The sequence below is a fragment of the Trachinotus anak genome, unplaced genomic scaffold, assembly GCF_046630095.1.
Source record: "Trachinotus anak isolate AG129_WGS33_773 ecotype Australia unplaced genomic scaffold, CSIRO_AGI_Tana_v1 ptg000012l, whole genome shotgun sequence".
NCBI classification, from domain to species: domain Eukaryota; kingdom Metazoa; phylum Chordata; class Actinopteri; order Carangiformes; family Carangidae; genus Trachinotus; species Trachinotus anak.
In genome coordinates this window covers 10,516,469-10,529,120 of record NW_027273863.1, presented here as the reverse complement: position 1 = coordinate 10,529,120, position 12,652 = coordinate 10,516,469, and the positions used below count along the sequence as shown (strand labels likewise).

Below are 12,652 nucleotides of genomic sequence, written 5' to 3'. Positions count from 1 at the left end.
ATTCTGCCTGTCTAGTCAAGTACACATACAAATCCTGAATGTGAGCTGATGAAACTAAAACACGCTGTCATTGTTGATAACACATGCATGGCATCCTGGGATATTTCAATCTGTGTACGGTAAATGAAGCCTTTTTTTGTTTTGTTTTGTTTTTTATTGTCAGGCTTTGAATCATGAGGTTCAGATCTACTTGTGGTCAAATCCATAGAAACCACAGTAACTGGGCATATTTTCATATTTTCCCAGGATCTGCTGAGAGATAGGGGTGTCTGGGATATCCTGTGGGAATTGTGGTCTTTTCACACTCATGAGGGGTGAGGCTCTACGTTCTAAATCAAACGTCCCTGGAGATTCCTGGTTGCTCCAGCACAGGTCTCAACCCCATTAGTTCATATCACAGCTTGAATAAACTACCTGTGTGAATGTGTGTGTTTGTGTGTGTGGCTTCTGAGCCTTAGACAGACATCTAACAAATGAAAATCCTTCTGAATGTTGTTTTTCTTTCCTGCTGTTTTTCTCTGTGCATCTCAAATCAGCATATATTCTCCTTCTCAGTGCAAATAAACAGTTTGCTGTTAATTCATCCGAATCCTTCACACCAGAGTGATTACAGAAAAGCAGATGCTTCAGCGAGAGAAAGAAAAACAGGAGGATTTAATAAATCCTTTAAGACTATCTGCCTACCTGGAAGTATCGCTTTAAAAGTAAATACACTCGCAGTTTAAGTGGTTTAAGTTGATATATTGATATTTTTCTCATCTCACTGTGATCCAGATTAAGAGCAGGCCTTGTGGTACAGATGTGTTGTTGTTGCTTTCAGGACGCTGTGCAGTGTTGTATGTGTCATTCATCCTTTGAGCCAGTAAAATTAGTGAAAGCAACATTTCTATTTAGCATTTTTACAGCATTTAACACCTAAGACTTTGCAGTTCAGAGTCTACTCTGGGTGCAAGGGATGTTCATGAATTTTCTAAAGTATACCTTCAGGGGACTGCAGGATATCCCAACATGCACTGGGTGGGACTCAGAGCACATTCTGGGCAGATCAGCAGTCAAACACAGGGCAAATGTTCTGTTGACACACAGTGGCTAGCTGGTGGTAAAGATGTAGAAATTTCCCACAGGAGTTGGTAAGGACAAAAACTAAAAGGATATTTGACTTACATTTTCCAGGTGGACAGAAACACAATTGAATGATAATGTTGCCCCTTAGAGCTTGTTAATAGTTTTACCTATAAGCTTAACAGCGATGACACAGTATGTCAACTTTGTGTTCACAATGTGTTTCCGCTGCCTGTGGCCGAAAAACTCAACTCACATGAACATGATGTGAATCCTCGCAAACATGAAAATCTCTTCCTTCCATCCTTCATAATGTGAACACAACATCACACATATACGCATTTTCTCTCACATTCACACTGAACCTGCATTTCAACAGTCTCTGGACTTAGGGGACTTGAATTCAAACCTCAAACTGTTGCTTGACTGTACTTCACTGTAGTCAGTGGTCTGAAAGCAAAAGATTTGTAGAGCTGAAAAGTTAAGTCAATTAACTGATTAGTTGACAGAAAATTAATTGTCAGCTAATTTGATAATTGTTCAATCATTTAATTCATCATTTCAGCTGATTCCCGCTTCCTGCTTTTTTTTGTCATATATGATAGTAATCTGAAAATCTGGGTTTTGGACTGTTGTTTGGACCAAACAAATGTGTCACGTTGGACTATGGGAAATTTGTCAAATTTGTAATTGTTAGTTGCAGCCCTAAAGCCATGTAAGCAAAGTAGTGAACATGTTTTGACAATATTGCTGTGGCCCTGTATCCCTGTGGTTGCGAGAAAGTGTGTGTGTGTGTGTGTGTGTGTGTGTGTTTATGATGGGTAAAGAGGTGAGGGAGGGAGAACAGGATGGGTCCTCAGAAGTTTTCCAAATGATCAAAGAATGTGTGCGATGGTGCACGAGTCCTCTGCAGCCGTGTTTGTCACTCATCGTGTGCTTTTAATGAACAGCTCATTAGACAGCATCTATCTGACGATGGGGAGCAAATGATCCAGGGATGAGGAGAGGAATTTGTTGCATCTATTTCACTGAGGGTAGGAAGGCGGGGAGCATTCAAAGATCTGCCTTTAGTTTCGGCTGCATGATTGGAGTAAATATCATCATCTTCATTACAGCAGCCTTATACATATAATCCTCTGCAGGAAAATGCTCCTAACCTAAATTACCCTGAAAATATACTTTATAAGGCTGTGTTATTTTTGTGTATGTGCAAGCCAGCAATATTTTCTCATTTGGAGGCATAATAAGTGGTCATATAGCAGAAAGTGCTGTATAATAACATGATAACCTTTCTCTCCCCTTTGCAGATCTGTGACAAGGAATGGCACTATTATGTGATCAACGTAGAATTTCCTGCAGTGACACTATTTGTGGATGGTGTGACCTATGAACCCTACCTGGTGACTGACGACTGGCCAATCCACGCCTCAAAGATTGATACGCAGCTGACAGTGGGTGCCTGCTGGCAAGGTCAGTGCATGCGTCTTCGTGTTTAAAAACATGCAGTATCTTTAACATAATGCAGTTTGTTTGAGGCGATAAAGTAGCTGAAATCAGACAGGGCTAGGACACAAGTGCTATTAACATGTTGTTGTTGTTGTTGTTGTTGTTGGGATTGTTTACAGCTGTAATATCATCTGAAAGCTATTTTATATGGTGCCGCCTTTTCAGATTATTTATTTATTTACTGCACATAAAACTAGGAGAATTGTTCCTATGGGCTTATTTACATCAGTGCAGGAGATCATTACATTATCATTATCACTTCATTTAAAAGTACTGTCATTTGTACTGTTATAGAAATGGTTTATGATTGCGTACTGACAGTTACAACTGTTGTAGTAAAAAAGGGACTATAGAAAGATGAGGATTCATCTGTTCCTTCCTTTTGTCACCTGTATGTACATTTGTTTCCTTTATTTGGTTTTAAGTGTGTTTTGTTATTATTAGGAAAGTCAGGGAGAGAGAGAGGGGATGACATACAGAAATGGGCCATGGGTTGGACTTGAACTCTGGTCGCTGTGGTTACGACTGAGCCTTTGTGGTGTGCGCTCATTCCAGGGCAGCCACCAGGGCGTGAATTGAGAGCATAACTAGCTATTGGCACAATGAATGAAATGTTATGTAATTTTTGCAAAGTAGGACAACTAATGGAGCTTGAAGAGGCCAAATAACCAGTTCACAATTTGCAGGTGCAGTGGTCAATAACCTGCAGTTTATTATCATGTCCAGAGGAGCAGCCTGAAAAGAGGATGACATGTGGTAAATACAGAGAAAATGCATCAACAAAAAGAAAAAAAAAAAAAAAACGTTTTCAAATTACATTTAAAGCACAAAAAGACAGAGGGAGACAGCAGGAGACTCACTGTTAAGATAAATAAAGAGATTAAGATTTATACCCCAGGGCTGCTAGTATTTCCTCTTTGAAATGGAGAAGCATGAGCTGAGTGAGTATCACACAGGAAATTTTGCATGTCAGCTCCAGAGGCAGAGAACGAGAGTGAGTAGTGATGATATTGGAATGACTGAGAGCTACCCTGCTGCCGTGTTTATGAGTTGAATAATTATACAACAGTGCTTTACAGGAGGGCAGAATGAGGCGGTAGTGATCCGTTCTGCAGCTTTCCTAAAAAACACTCATAACACTCACCAGCATCATCTAAAGCTTCAATCCTGATGGTATTTTTGTTGCTGTTTAAATTTCTTTTCATCCCGTGCCTGATTGCATTTTTTTTTCTTTTCTTTTTTTTTTTGCCATCATCATTTTCTTCCTTGCCTCATCCAGCCCTCTCTTTCTGCCTCTTTCCATGAATCTCTGTTTGTGAGAGAAAGCCCTGAAGGAAGGATTAACTAGAGTGAATGGAGGACAACTTTGCCAGCTATTACATCCCAATGAAGCTCCTTTAAGCTTCACTAAGCCGCAACTGATAACTTTGCAGGCCATTAGTGAGCAAGATTGCCTTTCAGAGTCTCTCATTCCTCCATCCCCTTTTCCCTACAATCAACAATATAATGATGAGACATGTGGAACGAAAGGCATTCAGACTGTACTTTCACTGCCCTGAAAGAAAAACCCAGGCATGTGTTGTTGCCATACAAGGTTAACAAGAAAATGGTTAGGTTGTTTGTTGTTTGTTTTTTAAGCAGTTTTTAGCAGTGAGCTCTTCTTGAGTTTGAATAGGAAATGTATGTTTGCCATCGCATTTCATTTGCAGCAGAAAGGTGGGTGTGAAGTTTCAAAGCAACCCCACTGTGTACAAATACTTAATCAAAGAGGAAGCATAAGGAAGACATCAAAAACGGCGTGGGCTGATTTTATGTAGGAAGTGACTGCATCAATCAACATATGCCATCAGAGATTTTGAATTAATTTGTATCTGTTGTAGAAGCGCAATGTGCTACTTTTTTTTTAGGATGCTTTTTTTCAGTACACTGCTATGAGAATAAAAAGGATTTGTTGTTTAGACTGAAGGTAATGCACTAGAACTTCCTCATTTTGACCTTTCCTGGCAGGAAAAACACAGATGTAATTAATGATATTAATTATGGCTGTTCTATTAAGGTGTCCCAGTGATGCCAGTGAACCAGCCATGAACAATACAAAAGCCAAGGAACTGGAACACCTAAATGAAATGCAGCCGTTATTGTCACAGAGTCTGCAATGAAAAAGTTCAGTTGGAAAAAGTCCTTGGATTGTTGTTTTCTTAAAGATTTAAAATTTAAATGTGTTTTAAGTAGAAACTTAAAACACACTGATCCATTGAAAAAAGGACTGGATGTATTTACGAGTAAGAAAATAGTAAGGTGAACCTCCAGGACCTTTGCCTGAGAATGGAAGGAAACCAAACTAAAAGGGACAAGAGAGCATGTTTTCACTGACAGTGAGTGATGCCTTTAATTAGACAGAAACCAAGGACTTTTCATGTTTTCTTAACGCTCATTTTGACAACCTCATCCCAAGGACAGAAAATGTTCAGCATTCTGTAGTGTGGAGGTCTAAATGCTAATTTGTTCACTAGCCTGTCGGTATCACAGGACATACTAGTGATTTGCTTATACGAAGAAATTATTTACAGAAGATCATAGTTGTTAACTTTCCTAATGTGTATTTAAGATCTGCCATCTAACATGCGACATGTATGCTCTTCTGCTTCTCCTGTCCTTTTATTCTCTTTTAGTGGTAGATTCACTTAATGAATCTATAAAAACACACATCTAGACACAGGGAAATCAAAAATATCAATTTGCACTTAGTCCCTGAATCGCTCAATCACAGAGACCTTGTCTTGATGAAAACCTTTCAACAAAGCATTTTTCAGCGAGATGAAGGAGAATAAATGTCAGAATGATGACAAATGGTTCTACATTTGCAGAAAAAAAGGGAGATGATGGGCACACAGTGCAGTGTGCCCCTACTCACACCTACCATCATCTCAAAAACACAGCGCTCATATCTGCTGCTAATGCATGACAAAAAATAATGCAGAATAACAGTAACAGTCTTATAATAAGAAATTGCCTGAGCCGGCCAACCACATTAACAGTATCCTTTATTTTATCTGCAAAAAAGCCACATTACAGAAAGTGTCCTAGTAACAAATGTAGATATGAAATTATTCCTAGTGGTTGCTACCAGAGGCAACCATATCTTGTTATATGTATGAGATGAAGTACTATATTGAAGTGCTATACTAAAAATGCAACCTCAGCATTTTAGCATTTGGTTGCTGGCAAAGTGACTCCGCAGTGTGGTACCTTTTTTGTAATGTGATGATAGCCTCTGGTGGTGATCTAGATGTCAGATAGTCTCCATGAAATAAAATGTGTGACCTTTTGAACTCTTGTAGCAGATGTTGAGTCTGAGTGTGAAGCAGCGACATTTGATGACACAGTTAAAGTACGTGGCCTCAGTGTGTCTGTTTCTGCCCTCATTAAAAGAAGTAAAGAGACGCTCCTCATCCAAAGACACAGTCCCTCACTAACATTTGACCAGGTGTAAATATAAATAAGAAGGAACATTCATTTACAGTGGGAATTCTGCTGCTTTGCACTTTAGCAACAAAATAAACACTATAATGTTTAGATTTCTTCCAAAGTTACACCAGTACGCCAGCTTCAAACATTTTTATGGTTACAGCCTGACATGCTGTACGTCCAGATAGTTCTTTGACATAAACTACTTCCTAACATTGTGCTTTCATTCACCACCATCATCATCAACCTCAGTCTTTGCTGCATCTCACAGCTCAGGGAGGTAAACACAATGACAAAGTGAATTGATGCTCTGATAAAAAGTAGACAACAGAAATATCTTTATCTTTTCATAATACACATTTTAGGTCTCCTGCTGCACAGCTTGGTGAACTCAGTTGTTCAGAGCGTGTGTGAAAGGACCTTGTATGATTCACATTGACAGAGCTGAGAGAGAAGGTGCCTCCAGCCCTGTGCAGACAGACTGGTAGCTGCTGTTCACAATAACATCTGCCGTTGCTGTTTACAATTCCCCGAGCCTCACTGCACAGAATAGCTGTATACCAGGAGAACCTCAAGTCTGTGTTAGCTGAGTTAGTAAACTCAAAAAGCAATATTATTGAGTCAAGACAAGACGAGTAAATAAATTATTTCAAATCTAATTTAAGTCAATGAAGTAGACCAAAGTAAATCAGTTTGTTTTGTGTTTGCATAAAGTAAACATATTTTAATGTAAAAGGAAGATATGTGTCCATTTTATTTATTGATTTATATTATGAACCAATACCAACAATATTATTGTTAGGGCCTGAAATCTAATATTTCAAGTAACAGAAAAATCACTGTATGAAATCCCATTTAGGTTGTAAGAGTGCAAATAAATTCTATCTTTCACAAACCAGGCTGTTTGTCAGGACCTCACATTATGCTACTGTGACATACTCGCCATTGAATAGAGTTGAGAATGTACATACAGGCTGAGATACATTCAATTCTGGTGTTATTTGCGTTACTTTAAGGAGACTTGACCTGAATGTCACCCTGCCCTAGAAAAAAATGTATAAGTCATAGCTGACCTACACTGGAAAGACTCACATTGGAGGTAATTTGTGTTAAATGGACTGGACCTTTATAATTTTGTGCAAATGACACACTTCATCAGAAGTGGTGAAATTGCACTACAGCTGAGCTGACCTGTCCTGCAGGAAAATCCAGTGCTTTGTGTGAAAAAAGTCGACTCTTAAGAAGATGTCAGGGCTTGAGTGAATTTGTGATGGAGCTGACACCTCGGACTGCAGTGCTGTGGATCCTCACACACATTTAGAGACTGTGCCGACATGTTGGCCTGCACTAGAGATCCCATTTATATTGTATGAAAGGATGTATTTCCCACTTGCCCTGGCAGCTGCAGAGCGTTTCAGGTCAAGTACCATTAAACCTGTCAAACTCATGTATGAAATTCAAACTCGGAGAAGAAGAGCAGAATATCTGCTGTTGTGCTTGGTGTTGGGAATGCATCATCTGATATTTGCTTCGTGTAATGCCCTTTTTGTCTTTATCAAACAATATTACCCATTTACTGTCACCTGCTCACACAGCATATTAATGAGAGGGTACAGCACTCACACAGACAGCAAAATCCACAGATGTGATTATGAGCATTTCCAGCATGGTGACATTTGTTTCTGTTTTTAGTTAGTCACACATATTTCATTATTCACTGTCATCTGTTCATTCAAAAAGGTGTTTTTGTTGTATTTACAAAGTAGTTTAACATTCACTCAAAAATATGTTAAATGAAAACTCTGAGAGAGGTTATCTGTCTGTATATGAACCACATATACTACGTTAGACAACTCTGAAAACACATTATCAAGGCAATTAAATTACATTTATTACATTCATGTCAGACATAGTGTCAGTATTGTTTCACATGCTTCTTTTCTTACCTCAGATGTAAATGTGGAGAAAGATAACCTCTAAATTCTTCATAGCTTGCTATCCATTGGGTGTTGTAGGCTTTTCCTGAAGCAGATGTTATTTTCAGCAAACTGTATGTGCTTTTCCCATGGACACATTTATAATACATGTTGTTGTCTCTTTACGCAATCTGTTTCTATCCAATTGTCCTTTTCCACCTCTCTTCTCTTCTCTTCTCTTCTCTTCTCTTCTCTTCTCTTCTCTTCTCTTCTCTTCTCTTCTCTTCTCTTCTCTTCTCTTCTCCCCCCTTAGGTGGTGAAGTAGTGACCCCGAGGTTCACCCAGTATTTCCATGGCAGCCTGTCAGGATTGACAATCCGACCGGGCCGCATTGAAACCCAGAAGGTTATCTCCTGTTTGCAGGCCTGCAAAGAAGGCCTTGATATTAACTCCCTTGAAAGCCTTGCTAAGGACATCAAGGTGTGTGGGGAAAAAAGGGAGACTGGGTTACCAGCACACACACACACACTCACACACAGACTCTACACTTAACTTTGTAACTGCTAACCACCTTTTAAGCCCTTAAGGCTGATGGTTTTAGTCCAGTAAGACCCAGTCGATGTACATTTATTTCCTCATCAAGCCGAGACTCACATAATGTCATTGAGCTACAATATGAACACAGTTATTTGCATCTGTATCTCTTTGATTCTTTGAGGACAAATAGTGTTTGTTTGTGTGTCCAGTTCCATTTTAACCCTGCCCAGTCTGTGCTGGTGGTGGAAGGAGAGGATGTGGACAGCATCAACACAGCCATGACCAAGGTCTCCTACATTAACTCTCGCCAGTTCCCCACACCAGGCCTCCGACGGCTACACATCACCACCACAGTACAGTGAGTACACATACTGTACGCATTTTTAACTGTTATCTAGGGGACATAATACACTTTGACTTTTTTAACATCCAGCTTTAGGTTCACTTATCTCCACAGTTCACAGTCACTCAGCAGCTCCACTAGTGCAGCTGAGTTCAGTGTTTTTTTTACTCTCTCTGCGCTATTATTGTACTACTGATTACAACTATAAGTACTACTACTTTCATACAAATTTATGAAAAGTCCAGAATTCAGATTTATATCTACTATAAGCCACTAAACAAGCAGAATATAATATAAATATGTTTAGACCAGCTGTATCATATTGTTTGTTTGTGTGTGTGCTTGTGGCCTGGGAGATACAGGGACCTGTTTGATGTATAGACAGACTGTATGTTTAACGTTTCTGTGTTGTTTGATTTGTTCCTCTTTAGTGTTTGTGACAGATGCAGAGCACTGCAGTGAACTACTTGTGACTCACATCTTGGTATAGCACTAAGGAAACTCCTTTAGCGAGAACTAAAGTCTGAGGGAGCCATATGCTTTTTCAATAAAGTGTGAGGTCTCTAAACTAACCCTAGAACAAGAATGTGAAATGCTGCATACATAATACATAAAACAAGTTGGTCAGCATACTGTAAGGCTAGTGGGTGGTCACATAAGGGACAAACAGTCAGAGTGGTGGTCAAAGTATTAATGGAAAGGCTGTCAGATGTGTTGTGTCTGTCTGCGAGATGACAGAGGATGGTTCATAAGTGTAAAAACGATTAAACCACTAAACAGACCAACTGGCCATTAATGAAGAGAAACCTTCTGGTGATTGGAAAGAACATATTGTCTTCTCTCTATTGTTTTCTGTCTGTTTTTCTCAGTGTGTCCATCTGTACATCCATCTCTGGATTTAAATTGATTTGCTTTGACTTGATTTAATTGACTTTGTCCACTTTGCCCAATAGCCACAGGTCCCACAGATGGTCTGTTTGTCCAACATTTGTCCAAAGCAATATATCTTTACAACTGCCTGTCTAAATTCTCATGAAATCTACACTTTGCTCCACAAAAACATGTTGAACATCTTGAAAATAATTGTATTTCCTTCGTATTTGCTGTGGATATGGACTAATCCTAATGTTTCTGTCGCCCCGCTGACATTTTCTCTAATGCCACCATCAAACCAAAATTTCCATTTACACACAGATAATCTCATGGAAATGCAATAATAAACTAAGTGATCAGATAAAATGCTTTTGCTGGTACAATTGGATTAGTTATTTTATATACTGTATATAACCAGACATGTGCACTGTGTATAATAAAACAACACCTGCAGTACCTTTAATATCAGAGAGAGACAGAAATTACACATTAAGTTTATTCTCTCTGAGCCATTATATTTGAACACTGTTGTATCTTGTTGTGCTACAGTGTTTCTGATCGATTGTTTTACTGCTGATGGATTCATGATTGGACATTATGAACATGTATTAACTAACATGGTAGTTACAGTAGTATAAATATATAAAGTAGTTTGATTTTCCAATTGCAGTTACAGCTCAGTCTTGATCTGAATTTCCTTCTTGAAGCACTGAGCTACAGCACACTTATTGTAAAGTGCTCGATTACTGTGTGACTGTGTGTGACTGAGTGTGTGTGTGTGTGTGAGAGTGAGTGTGCCTCTCTGTGCCTCTCCTCACAATTAAAGTATTTGTATTCCCTCACACAAGTTTGTGTGAGTTTAATTGTGTGCCTCATGTGTGTATGTGAGTGTTTGTTCTCGTGTCTCGGAGTGTATACTCCCGTCTCCACACGTATCCAGCACCTGTTCATTTTGTTGAGCAGCAAACACAGGCAGGTCAAATCAGCTTAGATGTGTGCTGGTCGATAAAGTGAAACGAGCTCGAGGAGCCACAGCAGAGGCTGTCTAACTCTGAACAACACTTCACAGCTCCCCTCGAGATAAAGACAGATAGATCAGCCTTTACTCTCAGCAGATGTGTTGAATCTCCAGCCTGTGATCTGAAGAAATGATAATATTTAGTCCAGTTACAAATTATTGATATTTTTTTTTCTGATTGATATCTCAGTTATATGATAGTTAGCTTTGGGAAATTTAGATTAACCACAATGTTAACAAAATCTTTTGTTTCTAGCATGTATCTGTGTAGATTTTAATCTGACTTAATCTATTGATGAAGATGAATTTAGGAATGTTTCATTGTAAATCAGTTATCAATAATCAGTTATCATCCCATACTGGTAAAATGAATTGGGCAAGCAAAGTCATGCACCTCAGTTGCAACTTAAAGATTACTTTTTCAATCATAGTGATGGGATCCTACATTCATACACAGTTTACTCTCAAAGTTCAGACACTTGTGGTTATTTCACAAGAGACATTCCTGTAAAGTTTTTTCCCGTGGCACCTCTTGTTGGTTTAAAGTAGGAGGGGCTCAGCAAGAGAAGGGTGATGCCATGGACCTCTGTGCACCAATCAGGATTTGGCAAAATTCGAAAAAGTGTGTGATGACATTTGATATTTTGTCTGATATTTTTCAGTCAATTCTGATCAAACCTCATTGAGTCTGGCTGAGTTTTCTGACAGTTAAACTCTAAATAAATCAACCTAAAGATGTTGATTTAACTTTGGTTGTTGCTTATTTAGTCGTGAATATATTAAAGACCTTGAAGAAATATTTTCTTGATCAGTGTCTTAACATGAGGTCCTACATGAAAACTTATGTTTCCATCAAGGATTTTGTTTATCTATATATAAATGTCTTTATATTGTTATTCTCACTCTTCTTACTGCTTTATAGAGGTCAGACTCAGTTAGAAAATGGTGATGTCACATACATGTATTTCCATGCACCAATCAGGATGGTTGATGTTTGTTTTCTAATCTTGCCAAGTTATTGTCAGTCAAATCTGATCAAAGTATGTCAGCACTGATGAAGAAGTTAAGACTAGTTTATAGTTTCAAAATTAGCTAAGGATGTTTTAGTTATGTTGCTTATTTAGTCATGAACATTAAATCCTCTTGAGAAAACTGAGATGTGAAACCAAGTCTGTATTTTTCACAAACAAAAACTGTACGTTTTACATTTTATCATCATTATTTATGACAAAAAAAATGCCACAAATATATAAAAAAACATAAATGAAGACAAATAGGCAGTGAAGCAGTGACACTGGTGCTGTCCCATCCTGTAACCTCTCCTCTCTCCATGTGTGTGTCCGTCAGGTGTTTCGGGGAGGACACATGTCTTTCCATCCCAGACATCAAGGCAGTCGTTATGGTGCTGCCGCCCAGTGAACCGAGAATCACAATTACAGGATCTAATCGACTCGTCAGGCCTGCCAGCGACCTGCAGGGCCAGCTGGGTGTGGCACCCTTCAAAGAGCTTCACATCACCAGCACAGTAATGAAGGGAGACAGCTTCAGTGGATGTGAGTGGAGAGGCTGCACTGGGCTGTTAGGATGCTCTTATGTCATACCACACCTTGTAGCAATGTTTCAATTAATGTTACAGTAAATGTGTTACACCTAGATATACTGTATATTGAGTTTTTTTATATCATTTTAAATCTATTTTGCACATGTTTCCATTCATACAGTCCACAGGCCAGGTGTGATGGAGGTGATGCATAACCTGGACTACTGTGACATCCTGGTAATTGGAGAGGAACTGAATCCTGAGAGAGAGAGTCTGGAGATTCATCACAGCGCGTTGTTGGGAAAACACCTGGATGCCACCAACTCCACCTCTGGAATTTCAATATATGGTCTGTCTATCACTCAGAGGGCTGCTGTCATGACATATCA

At 39.0% G+C, this 12,652-nt stretch overlaps 1 protein-coding gene across 2 annotated transcripts in view; it reads left to right on the top strand.

Moving 5' to 3' along the window:
• Positions 1-12,652, top strand: part of clstn2a (calsyntenin 2a) — a 155,149-nt gene that overhangs the window by 138,219 nt on the left and 4,278 nt on the right. For both annotated transcript variants that reach the window (XM_071491875.1, XM_071491876.1), the window contains exons 10-14: positions 2,370-2,532; positions 8,266-8,432; positions 8,699-8,847; positions 12,071-12,276; positions 12,445-12,612. In XM_071491875.1, coding sequence (XP_071347976.1) covers positions 2,370-2,532; positions 8,266-8,432; positions 8,699-8,847; positions 12,071-12,276; positions 12,445-12,612 — 853 coding nt within the window. The remainder of the gene's footprint in view (positions 1-2,369; positions 2,533-8,265; positions 8,433-8,698; positions 8,848-12,070; positions 12,277-12,444; positions 12,613-12,652) is intronic.